The sequence below is a fragment of the Scyliorhinus torazame genome, chromosome 5, assembly GCF_047496885.1.
Source record: "Scyliorhinus torazame isolate Kashiwa2021f chromosome 5, sScyTor2.1, whole genome shotgun sequence".
Taxonomy (NCBI): Eukaryota; Metazoa; Chordata; class Chondrichthyes; order Carcharhiniformes; family Scyliorhinidae; genus Scyliorhinus; species Scyliorhinus torazame.
In genome coordinates, this window is record NC_092711.1 from 210,491,391 (window position 1) to 210,508,875 (window position 17,485).

A 17,485-nucleotide genomic window follows, 5' to 3' on the forward strand; every position below is an offset into this window, starting at 1 on the left:
TACTCTCCATCATCAGCAAAGTGATGGAAGGAGTAATCAACTGTGCTATCGAGGGGCACTTACTCAGCAATAACCACTCACGGACACTCAGTTTGGGTTCCGCCAAGGTCACTCAGCTCTTGACCTCTTACAGCTTTGGTTCATACATGGACAAAAGAGCTGAATGCCAGAGATGAGGAGAGAGTGACTGCTAGTTGGAGTCATACCTGTCACAAAGGAAGATGGTTTTGGTGGTTGGAGGTCAACCATCTCAACTCCAGGACACCACTGCAGGTGTTCCTAGGCCCAACCATCTTCAGCTGCTTCATCAATGACCTCTCTTCCATCATAATATCAGAAGTGGGGATGTTTGCGGATGACTGCATAATATGACTGGAGCCATTCGCGACTCCTCAGATAATGAAGCAGTCCATGTCCGAATGCAACAAGACCGGGACAATATCCACTTGGGCTGACAAGTGGCAAGTCGCATTCGTGCCACACAAGTGCCAGGCAATAACCATCTCCTACAAGAGAGGATCTAACCATTGACATGACATTCTGTGGCATTACCATCGCTGAATCCCCACAATCAACATCCTGAGGGATTATCATTGATCAAAAATGAAATGGACTTCCCACATTAATACTGTGGCTTCCAAAGCAGATCAAAGGTTAGGAATCCTACGGCGAGTAACTCACCTCCTGACCCCCCAAAGCCTGTCCACCATCTACAAGGCACAAGTCGGAGTGTAATGGAATTCTCTCCACTTGCTTGGATGAGTGCAGCTCCAACAATATTCAAGACATTTGACACTATCCGGGACAAAGCACCTGCTTGGTTACTCCCCCTTCCACAAACATTCGAACTCTCCACCAACGACGAACAGTGGCAGCCATGTGCACCATCTGCAAGATGCACTGCAGTAACTCACTAAGGTTCCTTTGACAACATCTTCCAAACCCACGGTCACTACCATCTAGAAGGACAAGTGCAGCAGATTCCTGGGAACCCCACCACCTGGATGTTCCTCTCCAAGCCACGCATCACCCTGACTTGGAAATATATTGCCGCTCCTTCACTGTTACTGGGGCAACATCCTGGAACTCCCTCCCTAACAGCACAGTAGGTGTACCAATTCCTCAAGGACTGCAGCAGTTCAAGAAGGCAACTCACCACCACCTTCTGAAGGGCAATTAGGGATGGGCAATAAATGCTGGCCTAACCAGCGACGCCCATATCCTGAAAATGAATCAATAAAAATCATCTGAGTTTTCCTCCAAATATCTAGCTGAAACTTCCATTTTCTGAAAGCAAGTGACTGCAGATGCTGGAATCTGAAACAAAAACAGAAAATGATGGGCAATCTGAGCAGGTCTGACAGCATCTGTGGAGAGAGGACTGAGCTAATGTTTCAAGGAATGACTCTTTGTCAAAGATTCTTGTTGGAATAAAGATAGCGGTTAAGGGTTCCGGTATTCATTGCATTGATTAACATTGTTTAAGGGGTAATTGTCAGCTATTTTTTGGTATGATGTTAAAGGTATTTTAATACTGTTAGAAATTTGTTTTACCATACCATAACCCTATTTCTTTGGGAATTCAGTCCTGAAGCGAGGTATCCTTTCTTCACAGTCCAACAAAATTAAAATTAAATGTTGGTGTTTCTGTCCTGTATCTGAGTCACTGTTGAGGTCAGTCGAGGATTGTAATATGGGTTTGGACCATTCTCACTCAGGGGCGAAATTCTCCCCCAACGGCGGGATGTCCGCCGACTGGCGCCAAAGACGGCGCCAATCAGACGGGCATCGCGCCGGCCCAAAGTTGCGGAATGCTCCGCATCTTTGGCGGCCTAGCCCCAACATTGAGGGGCTAGGCCGACGCCGGAGGGATTTCCGCCCCGCCAGCTGGCGGAAATGGCGTTTGTTGCCCCGCCAGCTGGCGCGGAAATGCGGCGCATGCGCGGGAGCGTCAGCGGCCGCTGTCAGTTTCCCGGCGCATGCGCGGGAGCGTCAGCGGCCGCTGTCAGTTTCCCGCGCATGCGCAGTGGGGAGAGTCTCTTCCGCCTCCGCCATGGTGGAGGCCGTAGCGGAGGCGGAAGGGAAAGTGTGCCCCCACGGCACAGGCCCGCCCGTGGATCGGTGGGCCCCGATCGCGGGCCAGGCCACCGTGGGGGCACCCCCCGTGGTCAGATCGCCCTGTGCCCCCCACCCCCAGGACCCCGGAGCCCGCCCACGCCGCCTTGCCCCGCCGGTAAATACCAGGTTTGATTTACGTCGGCGGGACAGGCAATTCCTGGGCGGGACTTCGGCCCATCCGGGCCGGAGAATCCAGCGGGGGGTCCCGCCAACCGGCGCGGCCCGATTCCCGCCCCCGCCCAATCTCCGGTACCGGAGACTTCGGCGGGGGCGGGATTCACGGCGGCCAACGGCCATTCTCCGACCCGGCGGGGGGTCGGAGAATGACGCCCCTGGTTCAAGCTAACAGTGCGGCCTTATAGTCCACATGCAGCCACTTGGCGACACTGTTGCCAATTGATCAGGTGGACTGGGGCAGAGGTGGCTGAGGTTTTGGGCAGCCACAAAGCGCACTAAACACTTGCCATCCAAGTGATGGCCAGCACTTTCTGGGATGTGTTAAGGGGCCTTGTGACGCAGCTTGAGGGGCACTTTGCCATGGGAGGTCCCTACGAAACCTATGCTAACCCTCATGTCTCTCACTTAACGTGCAGGAGGAGGACATCCAGATCATGAAGCCTAGAGATTTAGTTGTATGCCTAATAGCTTCCAGGGAGTGGAGATGAAGGAGAAGAGAGGATTGTAGTCACCTGTCTGGGCAAAGGAAGGAACACCACCCTCAAGATGAAGGGGCAGCTATACCTCCTGTGCATGCTGCGAAAGAGCCCCAGTGAGCCATTGTTTGCAGGCACCTTACAGGACTCAGAGGGTGAGGTTCTCTGGTCTCCACGTGGCAGATTTCTCAGTGGTGGGAGACAGCCCACCAAAGGCTGGCAGTGGGATCTTCTGTTCAAACTGCTGTCAATGGGATTTTGTATTGAATCCACCCCATGCCACTCAGAAACCCACGGCAGCGGTGTCGTCAGCGGGACTGGAAGATCCTGCTGACGTGAACAGCCGGAAGATACCACCCAGGGTCTATAGACAGTGCTTACCACTCAAGACTGCGCATGTCCAGAGAACTGGTTGGTCATATCTGCCACCTGATTCTGCACCATGGAGACTCGGGTATCCACTGCCAATTCTTATGCTAATGGCTCCTTCCAGGGCTCCACAGGTGACCTCTGCAATATTTCGCAAGGGTCCGCATACAAATAGTGCAAAACGTTATGGGCTCAATCTTAAACAAAGGCACAGAACTTTATGCATTTTGACTGGGATAAGGCAAGCGAGAATGCAAGAGCATTTGTATTTGCACAGATCTCTGGTTTTCCACAGGTGGAGGGCATCATCGACTGCACTCACGTGGCACTCGGAGCTCTGTAGCAACAAGGTGTCCACGATGTGAATCGCAATGGCTTCCACTCATTGAATGTTCAACTCATCTGCAATCACAGCAAGCACATCGTGCATGTCTGCACATTCTGTCAATTCCATAACTGGCTGACTTTATATATAATTCAATCATGGATGTCCTCAGGCTCCTTTCCCCCTTCACGGGGCAGCTTGTACTCAGCGAGACTCACGAGGAGACTGATTGCTCCATCCTGTAGGTTTCATGCGGGCTCTAACAGACAGGTTGAGTGAATGGGAAATCTGGGTGAAGATGCAGTGCACTGTGGGAAATATGAGGTAGTAGGAATAAATACAAAAAAAATCCTCAAGGCTTGTTGATGTTCAAAGAAACATTTTGGTACATACCTACGAGGAATACAGGTACGCCGTTGGGAAATCCCTGGCGTAGGTGTGCGGCCGGCGCAATGGAGAATCCCACCAGCGGAGAATCCAACCCAGTGAATTTTCATTGAAAGGAACCGGAGGTTCAAAAACCATTGACTTCTGGAAGAATCGGATTACATTTTTAAAATGAAATTGTCCTCAGTATTTGTAGGTACATGGCCCTAAACTCAACCCAGGAGTCGAAGGGAATTTGGGAAAATTTCTGCTGCAGTTACAGTGGCCAGCCAAGAATTCATAAATAGTGAACCCTCCAGGTTTTTAATCTTTCAAAATTGAACTTTAATTTGGCTAAGCAAGGATCAATTGTGAATTTTGCATGCTTGTGTATATGTGTCTGTGGGCGGCGAAGTTTTGAGAAGCGTGGGTTCACACTTGGAGTATAGTGTTCAATTCTGGTCGCCACACTACCAGAAGGATGTGGAGGCTTTAGAGAGGGTGCAGAAGAGATTTACCAGAATGTTGCCTGGTATGGAGGGCATTAGCTATGAGGAGCGATTGAATAAACTCGGTTTGTTCTCACTGGAACGAAGGAGGTTGAGGGGCGACCTGATAGAGGTATACAAAATTATGAGGGGCATAGACAGAGTGGATAGTCAGAGGCTTTTCCCCAGGGTAGAGGGGTCAATTACTAGGGGGCATAGGTTTAAGGTGAGAGGGGCAAAGTTTAGAGTAGATGTACGAGGCAAGTTTTTTACGCAGAGGGTAGTGGGTGCCTGGAACTCACTACCGGAGGAGGTAGTGGAGGCAGGGACGATAGGGACATTTAAGGGGCATCTTGACAAATATATGAATAGGATGGGAATAGAAGGATACGGACCCAGGAAGTGTAGAAGATTGTAGTTTAGTCGGGCAGTATGGTCGGCACGGGCTTGGAGGGCCGAAGGGCCTGTTCCTGTGCTGTACATTTCTTTGTTCTTTGTTCTTTGTTCTTTGTTCACCTTTTAAAATATTTTATCATCTTTACCTGGTTGGGTTGCTAACTCACTAAAAACTAACCCCTTAAACTGGGGCGGCATGGTGGTACAGTTTTAAGAACTGCTGCTTCACAGCTCCAGTGACCTGGGTTCAATTCCGGCCCCGGGTGACTGTGAAATTTGCAACATCTCCCCGCATCTACATGGCTTTCCTCCGGGTGCTCCTGTTTCCTCCCACAGTCCAAACGTGTGCAAGTTAGATGGATTGGCCATGCTAAATTGCCTCTTAGTGTCCAAAAGGTTAGGTGGGGTTACGTGGATAGGGTGGAGGTGAGGGCGTAAATGGGGTGCTCTTTCCAAAGGCAGGTGCAGACTCGATGGGCCAATTGGCCTCCTTCACCACTTTAAATTCTATGATTCAATAAAGCCTACCTGACTTGAATCTCTGTATGTAAATGTTTAACCACAAGCATTGAGAAAATTCCTTCCTACTTGTAGAACCTTCAACGGTACCCATTTGAAATGAAATGAAGCGAAAATCGCTTATTGTCACAAGTAGGCTTCAAATGAAGTTACTGTGAAAAGTCAGACTTGAGGTATTAAGATAGGGGAATCATATTTTAACCCTCCTCATGTGGCTGCAACAGTTTGTAATGGCTTTGTTAGGAGTGAATGAAAGTGAATTAAATCTTGGGCGCACTCTAACGGAGAAATATCAGGGCGGGATCTACCGGTCACTTTGCACCGTAAAGGCAGCGCAGCGTGACGTAGATGCCTGGCGATTCTACTTTTGGGATCTACCTGCCTCGGCATGTCCAGCGAGTTCGTGTCAGGCCTTGCGAGACGTCGCAATGTGAATCCCGTCCATTGTGGGCAAGAACACTTATTGTCAAATCTGCATATTAGACTGAGACAGGTAGTCTCACTCTATAATGTGTCCCAAGATCTACCCAAGGTGTAGAATCAAACCCCCTTGTTTTGGAGAGCTCAGGTGAGTGTCATTCAGTGCTAGTCTCCACAAACGGGGGCCTGGTAGATCGGCACTCGTGGGGGTAATCAAGGGGATTGATGGCCACCAGGTGCATGCCATCTGGATAGGGTGGTACCCTGGCACTGCTGGTTCCATCTGGGTACCCTGGCACTGTGTATCTGGCACCCTGCCAGTGTCAGCTAAGCATCCTGGCAGTACCAACTGGGTACCAGCTAAGCATTGTCAAGGTGCCCATGTAGCATCTCCAGCTGGCAGGGGCACTGCCAGGGTGTCGGGCTGCCACAACCAAGGTGCTAAGATTGCATTTTTTGCGTGACGGTGATTGGGTGTAGGGCTGTGCGAGGGGGGACCAGGAACCCCCCTGAATGTGAGTTGGGGTTTGGAGGGAGTTCGGTGGCCATGCTCGGGACCTTGAGAGATCAGGATGCCGTCTCGAGCGGAGCTCCTCAGTGCATAAAATGTTGCTCAGTGCGGCCTCGTCGGCAAGTTCCCTGCTGAGGCTCCCAATCTACCCGGATGGACGTTAGATAACGGGGTGCTTCTCAGCACCCACAATGCCATCCAGAGGAAATGTCCCCCTCACACACATGGGCATTACCCCACATCCCTCCAAGTGAGGACTCCTCACTCTGTAGTCGTTGAGGGTTCACTCTTTTCAGGCCTTCCTACACCCCCTTTTGGGCTCAGCCTTCCAGGACACCCACCCTTCGCACTCCCCAACCTTCCAGAGGCCCCTTCATACCCACCCTTCATACCCCACCCTTCATAAGCCTCTCAACCCTCCTTTCCTAAGGCCACCCTCAGGCTCTGTCCCTTGACACTGCCACCCGGGCACCCAGGAAACCGTGCACTGCCACCTGGGCAGTTCTCCTGTCAGCCTGGCAGTGCCACCTGGGTACTTTGGCAGTGCCAGACTGGCAGTACCAAGATGCCAACCTGACAGTGCCAAGGTGCCTGAGAGTCAATGGGAGAGCCAGGGTGCTGCCTTTCGCTGACCCTGACCACCCAGGGATCTCCAATAGCCTGGGAGACCCCACACCGCCAGTAACTGTGATACCTGATCCACATTTGTGTGGACCAGTGTTAATTGGCGCCCATGTGACCACTCTTTGGGAGCCAGCTCAATCACCGGAGGCCATTCAATTAGGGGTCCTGCCTGTAACGATATTGAGATTGGCCTTAATTGTTGATTATTTGTTTCTCGCCAATAACCATCAATTATTGTTTACAAAATGTGGGGTCCGGATCTTGTTGTGTTATGTACTCTGGGATAACACAGGCTGCAACTCGATGCAGCTTTGACCAAAAGATACTCCAGACTTTGAAGTAAGTTCAATGTGATTTATTGAACCATTAGCACAGTTCTCAATGAGTTCGACTCTCCTGCTAATCTTGCTATAGTAACTCAGTCTAACTAACCAGTCTGCTCTAAGCCACGTGGTGGGTGTGATGCTTCTGATCTGCCCCTGTCCCACTCTCGCCTGTGGAAAGAGACAGAGCATGTGTGCCCTGTCCTTATATATGGGTTGTGTAATGCCCCCTTGTGGTAGTGTCACCTCTGGGTGTCTTGACTGCCCATTGGTCGTGTCCTATTCTATGTGTTCATTAGCTGTATGTCTGCATGTCATGACGTCTCTGGTCTCCCTCTAGTGTTTACTTAGTCATAGTGTATTTACATTAACCCCTTGTGTATTTACAGTGATCATATCACCACAGATCTCACCAATGGGATTGGGCCGGTTAGATCGTAAACCCATCGCCGCCCAGTTCGATTCCCGATTTCGGCCTCTCCTGCGATATAACCAGCACAATCCGACTATTAGACTGTGCCTCAAAACATGCTCCATTCCCTTAAATCTTAATTCAACCAGTTCTTTGATAATCTTGACTCATTGAAACGGCTGTTTATACCTTCATGATTTCGAAACATTCCTCAAATAAAATCTCCAGTTACACACAGAGTGAGCACCAGAGCTGGACTGTGCTGTGTGTGGGGTGAGCAAACAGAACCTCTGTTGTTTTTACCTCCCCCATGCAATAAAAGGGATTCAGTCAGAGTGAAGTAATGACCTGATCACGAGCAATGACAGCATCATTCCCAGCGAAATGTAATTCTAAAACACATTCCCCATTTTCTAGATCCACTCTGCAATCTCACTCTGGATGATGGATATTCTGAAATTGTGAATACAACATGGCTGCATGTAAACAATGAAACTTGTCCAAATGGATCAGAAATCTACGTTCCTCACCAGGGTCCAAGTGAGCAATACTGGGAGTAAGTAAAGAGTAGCTTGCTCTTGGGATGGTTTGTTGGGTGAATGTCCTGTTTAATGAGTGAAAAGCTGTTTGATTTAGATAGAGGTGCTACTTACATCATACACAAATAGCATCACAACAGTGGCCCTCCCATGAGTTAACAGCTCCCTGGTTTCTAACGCTGCAGGTTAACTTTTGCACTATTTATCCAGTGAACATTTACAAATTTTGTTTCTTTTCTCAAAGGAAAAAAATTCACCACTGGAATTTCTAAACAAGAAATGGTTCCAATTATAAGACCATAAGACCATAAGACATAGGAGCGGAAGGAAGGCCATTCGGCCCATCGAGTTCACTCCACCATTCAATCATGGCTGATTTCAACTCCATTTACCCGCTCTCTCTCCATAGCCCTTAATTCCTTGAGAAATCAAGAATTTATCAACTTCTGTCTTAAAGACACTCAACGTCCCGGCCTCCACCCTCTGTGGCAATGAATTCCACAGACCCACCACTTTCTGGCTGAAGAAATTTCTCCTCATCTCTGTTCTAAAGTGACTCCCTTTTATTCTAAGGCTGTGCCCCAGGGTCCTAGTCTCCCCTGCTAATGGAAACAACTTCCCTACATCCACCCTATCTAAGCCATTCATTATCTTGTAAGTTTCTATTAGATCTCCCCTCAACCTCCTAAACTCCAATGAATATAATCCCAGGATCCTCAGACGTTCATCGTATGTTAGGCCTACCATTCCTGGGATCATTCGTGTGAATCTCCGCTGGACCCGCTCCAGTGCCAGTATGTCCTTCCTGAGGTGTGGGGCCCAAAATTGCTCACAGTATTCTAAATGGGGCCTAACTAATGCTTTATAAAGCTTCAGAAGTACATCCCTGCTTTTATATTCCAAGCCTCTTGAGATGAATGACAACATTGCATTTGCTTTCTTAATTACGGACTCAACCTGCAAGTTTACCTTTAGAGAATCCTGGACTAGGACTCCCAAGTCCCTTTGCACTTCAGCATGATGAATTTTGTCACCGTTTAGAAAATAGTCCATGCCTCTATTCTTTTTTCCAAAGTGCAAGACCTCGCACTTGCCCACGTTGAATTTCATCAGCCATTTCTTGGACCACTCTCCTAAACTGTCTAAATCTTTCTGCAGCCTCCCCACCTCCTCCATACTACCTGCCCCTCCACCTATCTTTGTATCATCGGCAAACTTAGCCAGAATGCCCCCAGTCCCGTCATCTAGATCGTTAATATATAAAGAGAACAGCTGTGGCCCCAACACTGAACCCTGCGGGACACCACTCGTCACCGGTTGCCATTCCGAAAAAGAACCTTTTATCCCAAATCTCTGCCTTCTGCCTGACAGCCAATCATCAATCCATGTTAGTACCTTGCCTCGAATACCATGGGCCCTTATTTTACTCAGCAGTCTCCCGTGAGGCACCTTATCAAAGGCCTTTTGGAAGTCAAGATAGATAACATCCATTGGCTCACCTTGGTCTAACCTATTTGTTATCTCTTCAAAGAACTCTAACAGGTTTGCCAGGCACGACCTCCCCTTACTAAATCCATTCTGACTTGTCCTAATCTGACCCTGCACTTCCAAGAATTTAGAAATCTCATCCTTAACAATGGATTCTAGAATCTTGCCAACAACCGAGGTTAGGCTAATTGGCCTATAATTTTCCATCTTTTTCCTTGTTCCCTTCTTGAACAGGGGGGTTACAACAGCGATTTTCCAATCCTCTGGGACTTTCCCGGACTCCAGTGACTTTTGAAAGATCATAACTAACGCCTCCACTATTTCTTCAGCTATCTCCTTTAGAACTCTAGGATGTAGTCCATCTGGGCCCGGAGATTTATCAATTTTTAGACCTCTTAGTTTCTCTAGCACTTTCTCCTTTGTGATGGCTACCATATTCAACTCTACCCCCTGACTCTCCAGAATTGGTGGGATATTACTCATGTCTTCTACTGTGAAGACTGACGCAAAGTACTTATTTAGTTCCTCAGCTATTTCCTTGTCTCCCATCACAAAATTACCAGCATCATTTTGGAGCGGCCCAATGTCAACTTTTGCCTCCCGTTTGTTTTTAATGTATTTAAAGAAACTTTTACTATCATTCCTAATGTTACTGGCTAGCCTACCTTCATATTTGATCCTCTCTTTCCTTATTTCTCTCTTTGTTATCCTCTGTTTGTTTTTGTAGCCTTCCTAATCTTCTGACTTCCCACTACTCTTTGCCACATTATAGGCTTTCTCTTTTGCTTTGATGCATTCCCTAACTTCCTTTGTCAGCCATGGCTGCCTAATCCCCCCTCTGATAACCTTTCTTTTCTTTGGGATGAACCTCTGCACTGTGTCCTCAATTACTCCCAGAAACTCCTGCCATTGCTGTTCTACTGTCTTTCCCACTAGGCTCTGCTCCCAGTCGATTTCCGTCAGTTCCTCCCTCATGCCCCTGTAGTTACCTTTATTTAACTGTAACACCTTTACATCTGATTCTACCTTCTTTCTTTCAAATTGGAGATTGAATTCTACCATATTATGATCACTGCCTCCTAAGTGCTCCCTTACTTTAAGATCTTTAATCAAGTCTGGCTCATTACATAACACTAAGTCCAGAATGGCCTGTTCCCTCGTGGGCTCCATCACAAGCTGTTCCAAAAAGCCCTCCTGTAAACATTCAATGAATTCCCTTTCCTTGGGTCCACTGGCAGCATTATTTACCCAGTCCACCTGCATATTGAAGTCCCCCATGATCACTGTGACCTTGCCTTTCTGACATGCACTTTCTATTTCGTGGTGCATTTTGTGCCCCCGGTGCTGACCACTGTTAGGAGGCCTGTACATAACTCCCATTATGGTTTTTTTGCCTTTGTGGTTCCTCAACTCTACCCACACAGACTCCACATCATCTGACCCTATGTCATTTAGTGCTATTGATTTAATTTCATTCCTAATTAACAAGGCAACCCCGCCCCCTCTGCCCACCTCCCTGTCTTTTCGATAGGTTGTGAATCCCTGGATGTTTAAATGCCAGTCCTGAACCCCCTGCAACCATGTCTCTGTGATGCCTACCACATCATACCTGCCAGTCACAATCTGGGCCAAAGCTCATCTACCTTGTTCCGTACACTGCGCGCATTTAAATATAGCACCTTTAATTCTCTATTGACCGTCCCTTTTTGTTTTCTTAGTGTGGTGGACCTTGGTTTACTGAGCCTTTCCATACACTGTGTCATATTTTGTGGGATGGGGACTATCGTAACCTCTCCTGAGTTTTTTCTTTTCGTGCTTTTTTGTATTCCTAAGCAGCTACGCTTCCCACTGATTACTTCACCTCTTGGTTCCCTGACTTTCCCTTCCCCCCCAATCTTTAGTTTAAAGTTCCATTGACCACCCTATTTATTCTTTTCGCCAGAACACTGGTCCCAGCTCGGTTCAGGTGGAGACCATCCCAACGGTATAGGTCCCCCCTGTCCCAAAACTGATGCCAGTGTCCCATGAAAAGGAACCCCTCTTTCCCACACCACTCTTTCAGCCACGTGTTAACTTCCCTTATTCTTGCCTCCCTATGCCAATTTGAACGTGGCTCGGGCAGTAATCCGGAGATTATGACCCTTGAGGACCTGTTTCTTTAATTTGAATCCTAGCTCTTTATAATCTCTAAACAGGTCCTCTTTCCTAGACTTGCCTATGTTGTTGGTACCGACATGGACCACATCAACTGGATCCTCCCCCTCCCTCTCCAGTATCCTTTCAAGCCGGTCAGAGATGTCTCGCACCCTAGCACCGGGCAGGCAACATACCATGCGGGACTCATTATCCTGCTCACAAAGGATACTATCTATCCCCCTGATAATAGAATCCCCTACAATTACAACTTGCCTATTTACTCCCTCCCCTTGAATGGCCTGCTGAACCATGGTGCCTTGGTCAGCTGACTCATCCTTCCTGCAGCCCTGTTCGCCATCCACACAGGGAGCAAGTGCCTCATACCTGTTGGGCAGAGTCAAGGGCTGAGGCTCCCGAGTTCCTGACTGCTGGTTCCCTTTACCTGCCTGACTTGCAGTCACACCCTGCTGTCCCTGGCCACTGGCAGGATTTAAACTACTTACTCTGACAGGTGTGACTGCCTCCTGAAACACAGTGTCCAGGTAAGTCTCCCCCTCCCAGATGTGCCTCAGTGTTTGAAGCTGAGACTCCAGCTCATCAACTCTGAGCCGGAGCTCTTCGAGCAGCCAACACTTACTGCAGATGTGGTCACTGCAGCTCGCAATGGGATCTGCCAGCTCCCAAATCAAGCAGCTCAAGCACATCACCTGACCAGCCATCACTAATTAATTAATTAGTTTAATTTAGGTTTATGAGTTTAGCTGTGTTTTTAAAAAAATTTGGGGCAGATTTGCTATCAACCACTCAGATCACAGCTTCCCTCTGACGTCACTTTTGGGGAAAAAAAACTGGAAAACTGGAAGTTTCCGTTAGGTTTTTATACTCACAGAGACTGCTCCTCCTCCTCCGAACGGCTCCCGAAATTAGGCCCGAAGAAAGAGAGAGAACAAAACAGTCGGGAAAAAGCACCTTCTCCCACCCTTCACCGCATTACCTCACTGCACCAAATTACCAAATTCTCACTCGGTCTGTATCTCTCTCACTCAGGCTGTGTCTCCTTGACCTGCACAATGCTTACTAATGTGCGCTTTCTGTCTGTCTTTTATACTGACTTTAGGATGACTCACACTAAAACTTCAAAGAGAAGAATACAATGTGTACCTTTGTGCCCCTTAACAGGCCTCAGGTGACTGCCAGATAACTGCCTCTCAGCAATTAGGGTGGGGGCAGCTTCAGCCAATCAGACACTAATCTACACTGCACTTTTAACTGAAAAACAGCAAAATTAGATTAACCACTTACCTTTCCTGGTTACCTCACTGCACCAAATTACCAAATTCTCACTTGGTCTGAATCACCTGGGGACATCAGTCATTATCAGTGACTGATGTCCCCTTCTCGGTGTATTTAATTGAATCCAGTGTTGTTTTTAACCCATAGACCTAGGAACTGAGTTGGGAAAAAGTGTCTGGGAGCAGGGACCATATTTAACAATATGAAATTCATTGGGAGACGTGACCAACCCAGATAGTTTTAACAGTGCATTGTATGACAGCCAGTGCTGCACTGTCAGCAAAATTAAAATAGCTCCCATACATCTCATTGGCACTCATTGTTTAAACACAGCTGTATGTTTAAAAACATTTAAAAGAGACTTCCGGGTGCGGCGATGACCAGCTAAGTCGCACGTTTCGGCATCTCCCTGTGAAACGGACTTTTGGGCTCTTGATAGGAGCCCCAACGGCAATTTTGACGGCTAAAAACACTGTGCGGTAAACCAGAAGGGAATCCACCCTGGATACGGATGGAAAAAGGAGGAGAGAGTGGCCAGATTGCAGTGGATCCTTTAGAACAGCGGCAAGGAAGGCAAGCAAAAACCAAGATGGCGTCGGAAGGTGGCAGTTTAACATGGGGCCCTGAACAACAAGAGTTCTTGAAATGCTGTGTGGAAGAGATCAAAAAGGAAATGAAGAAAGAGCTGTTGGCCCCGATACTACAGGCGATCGAAGGGCTAAAGGAGGAACAAAAGACCCAGGAGCGGGAGCTTCGGGTCGTGAAGGCAAAGGCAGCCGAGAATGAGGACGATATACAGGGCCTGGTGGTGAAGACGGAGACACAGGAGGCACATCAGAAACGATGTGTGGAAAGGTTGGAGGCACTGGAAAACAACGCAAGGAGGAACAACCTGAGGATTCTTGGTCTTCCTGAAGGTGTGGAGGGAGCGGACGTCGGGGCATATGTGAGCACGATGCTGCACTCGTTAATGGGAGCGGAGGCCCCGGCGGGTCCGTTGGAGGTGGAGGGAGCATACCGAGTGATGGCGCGAGGACCGAGAGCAGGAGAAATTCCCAGAGCCATAGTGGTGAGATTCCTCCGTTTTAAGGATAGAGAAATGGTCCTTAGATGGGCGAAGAAAACTCGGAGCAGTAAATGGGAGAACGCGGTGATCCGCGTTTATCAAGACTGGAGTGCGGAGGTGGCGAGAAGGAGGGCGAGCTTTAATCGGGCCAAGGCGGTGCTTCATAAAAAGAAGATAAAATTTGGAATGCTGCAACCGGCAAGACTGTGGGTCACATATCGAGGGAGGCACCACTACTTTGAGACGGCGGATGAAGCGTGGACTTTTATTGTGGAAGAAAAACTGGAATGAGCGGGTTATTAAAAAGAACGTTCGAACAAAGTGGTGGGGCGAATGTGGGGGGCAAAGAGGGGTTTTATGTACTAATCCTGCGATGTGATAACTTTTCTCTCTCCCACAGGTGGTGATGGGGGAGGAGGGGAGGTGGAGGAGATGGGGCGTTGGCCATTGGGGGCGGGGCCAAGGGAGAAGCGCGGGCTTGGTTCCCGCGCTATGATAATCATGGCGGGAATAGAGAAGCAGGAAGGAGGGGGCGTCGCACGGTGCGAGCCGAGGTCATGGGGGGAAGCCGAGGTCAGCCAGTGTTTGCTGACTTCTGGGAGCAACATGGGGGAGTAATTACGCTAGCGGGGGATCTAGCGGGGGGGGGTGGGAGGGGGGAATTACTGGGTTGCTGCTGCTGGGGAGAGGGGGGAGCTGGTATGGGAGAGGATGGGCGGGGGGGCACCGCCTGGGGGAGATACAGCTGCGTGGGAACCGGGTGAGGAGCTGGAAAAAGGTGATGGCTAATCGACAAGGGGGGGGGGTAGGAAGCCCCCCAACTCGGCTGATCACGTGGAACGTGAGAGGGCTGAACGGGCCGATAAAGAGGGCACGGGTACTCGCACACCTTAAGAAACTTAAGGCAGATGTGGTTATGTTACAGGAAACGCACCTGAAACTGATAGACCAGGTTAGGCTACGCAAAGGATGGGTGGGGCAGGTGTTCCATTCGGGGCTAGATGCGAAAAGCAGGGGGGTGGCTATATTAGTGGGGAACCGGTTAATGTTCGAGGCAAAGACTATAGTGGCGGATAACGGGGGCAGATACGTGATGGTGAGTGGCAAACTACAGGGGGAGACGGTGGTTTTGGTAAACGTATATGCCCCGAACTGGGATGATGCCAATTTTATGAGGCGGATGCTAGGACGCATTCCGGACCTAGAGATGGGAAAGCTGATAATGGGGGGAGATTTTAATACGGTGTTGGAACCAGGGCTGGATAGGTCGAAGTCCAGGACTGGAAGGAGGCCGGCAGCAGCCAAGGTACTTAAAGATTTTATGGAGTAGATGGGAGGTGTAGACCCGTGGAGATTTAGCAGACCTAGGAGTAAGGAGTTCTCGTTTTTCTCCTATGTCCATAAAGTCTACTCGCGAATAGACTTTTTTGTGCTGGGTAGGGCATTGATCCCGAAGGTGAGGGGAACGGAGTATACGGCTATAGCCATTTCGGATCACGCTCCACACTGGGTGGACTTGGAGATAGGGGAGGAAACAGGAGGGCGCCCACCCTGGAGAATGGACATGGGACTAATGGCAGATGAGGGGGTGTGTCTAAGGGTGAGGGGGTGCATTGAAAAGTACTTGGAACTCAATGATAATGGGGAGGTCCAGGTGGGAGTGGTCTGGGAGGCGTTGAAGGCGGTGGTTAGAGGGGAGCTGATATCAATAAGGGCACATAAAGGGAAGCAGGAGAGTAAGGAACGGGAGCGGTTGCTGCAAGAACTTTTGAGGGTGGACAGACAATATGCGGAAGCACCGGAGGAGGGACTGTACAGGGAAAGGCAAAGGCTACATGTAGAATTTGACTTGCTGACTACAGGCACTGCAGAGGCACAATGGAGGAAGGCACAGGGTGTACAGTACGAATATGGGGAGAAGGCGAGCAGGTTGCTGGCACACCAATTGAGGAAAAGGGGAGCAGCGAGGGAAATAGGGGGAGTGAGGGATGAGGAAGGAGAGATGGAGCGGGGAGCGGAGAGAGTGAATGGAGTGTTCAAGGCATTTTATAAAAAATTATATGAAGCTCAACCCCCGGATGGGAGGGAGAGAATGATGGGCTTCTTGGATCGGCTGGAATTTCCCAAGGTGGAAGAGCAGGAAAGAGTGGGACTGGGAGCACAGATCGAGGTAGAAGAAGTGGTGAAAGGAATTAGGAGCATGCAGGCGGGAAAGGCCCCGGGACCGGATGGATTCCCAGTCGAATTCTATAGAAAATATGTGGACTTGCTCGCCCCGGTACTGACGAGGACCTTTAATGAGGCAAAGGAAAGGGGACAACTGCCCCCGACTATGTCTGAAGCAACGATATCGCTTCTCTTAAAGAAGGAAAAGGACCCGCTACAATGCGGGTCCTATAGACCTATTTCCCTCCTAAATGTAGATGCCAAGGTCCTGGCCAAGGTAATGGCAATGAGAATAGAGGAATGTGTCCCGGGGGTGGTCCACGAGGACCAAACTGGGTTTGTGAAGGGGAGACAGCTGAATACGAATATACGGAGGTTGTTAGGGGTAATGATGATGGCCCCACCAGAGGGAGAAACGGAGATAGTAGTGGCGATGGATGCCGAGAAAGCATTTGATAGAGTGGAGTGGGATTATTTGTGGGAGGTGTTGAGGAGATTTGGCTTTGGAGAGGGGTATGTTAGATGGGTGCAGCTGTTGTATAGGGCCCCAGTGGCGAGCGTGGTCACGAATGGACGGGGATCTGCATATTTTCGGCTCCATAGAGGGACAAGGCAGGGATGCCCTCTGTCCCCATTATTGTTTGCACTGGCGATTGAGCCCCTGGCGATAGCGTTGAGGGGTTCCAAGAAGTGGAGGGGAGTACTTAGGGGAGGAGAAGAGCACCGGGTATCTTTGTATGCGGACGATTTGCTACTATACGTGGCGGACCCGGCGGAGGGGATGCCAGAAATAATGCGGATACTTGGGGAGTTTGGGGATTTTTCAGGGTATAAATTGAACATGGGGAAAAGTGAGTTGTTTGTGGTGCATCCAGGGGAGCAGAGTAGAGAAATAGAGGACCTACCGTTGAGGAAGGTAACAAGGGACTTTCGTTACCTGGGGATCCAGATAGCTAAGAATTGGGGCACATTGCATAGGTTAAATTTAACGCGGTTGGTGGAACAGATGGAGGAGGATTTCAAGAGATGGGATATGGTATCCCTGTCAATGGCAGGGAGGGTGCAGGCGGTTAAGATGGTGGTCCTCCCGAGATTCCTCTTTGTGTTTCAGTGCCTCCCGGTGGTGATCATGAAGACTTTTTTTAAAAGGATTGAAAAGAGCATCATGGGTTTTGTGTGGGCCGGGAAGACCCCGAGAGTGAGGAAGGGATTCTTACAGCGTAGCAGGGATAGGGGGGGCTGGCACTACCGAGCCTAAGTGAGTATTATTGGG

At 49.2% G+C, this 17,485-nt stretch overlaps 1 protein-coding gene across 1 annotated transcript in view; it reads left to right on the forward strand.

Moving 5' to 3' along the window:
* Nucleotides 1–17,485, forward strand: part of LOC140418107 (sodium- and chloride-dependent neutral and basic amino acid transporter B(0+)-like) — a 111,359-nt gene that overhangs the window by 31,610 nt on the left and 62,264 nt on the right. The window contains exon 4 of the mRNA XM_072501525.1: nucleotides 7,942–8,080. Within this exon, the coding sequence (XP_072357626.1) occupies nucleotides 7,942–8,080 (139 nt within the window). The remainder of the gene's footprint in view (nucleotides 1–7,941; nucleotides 8,081–17,485) is intronic.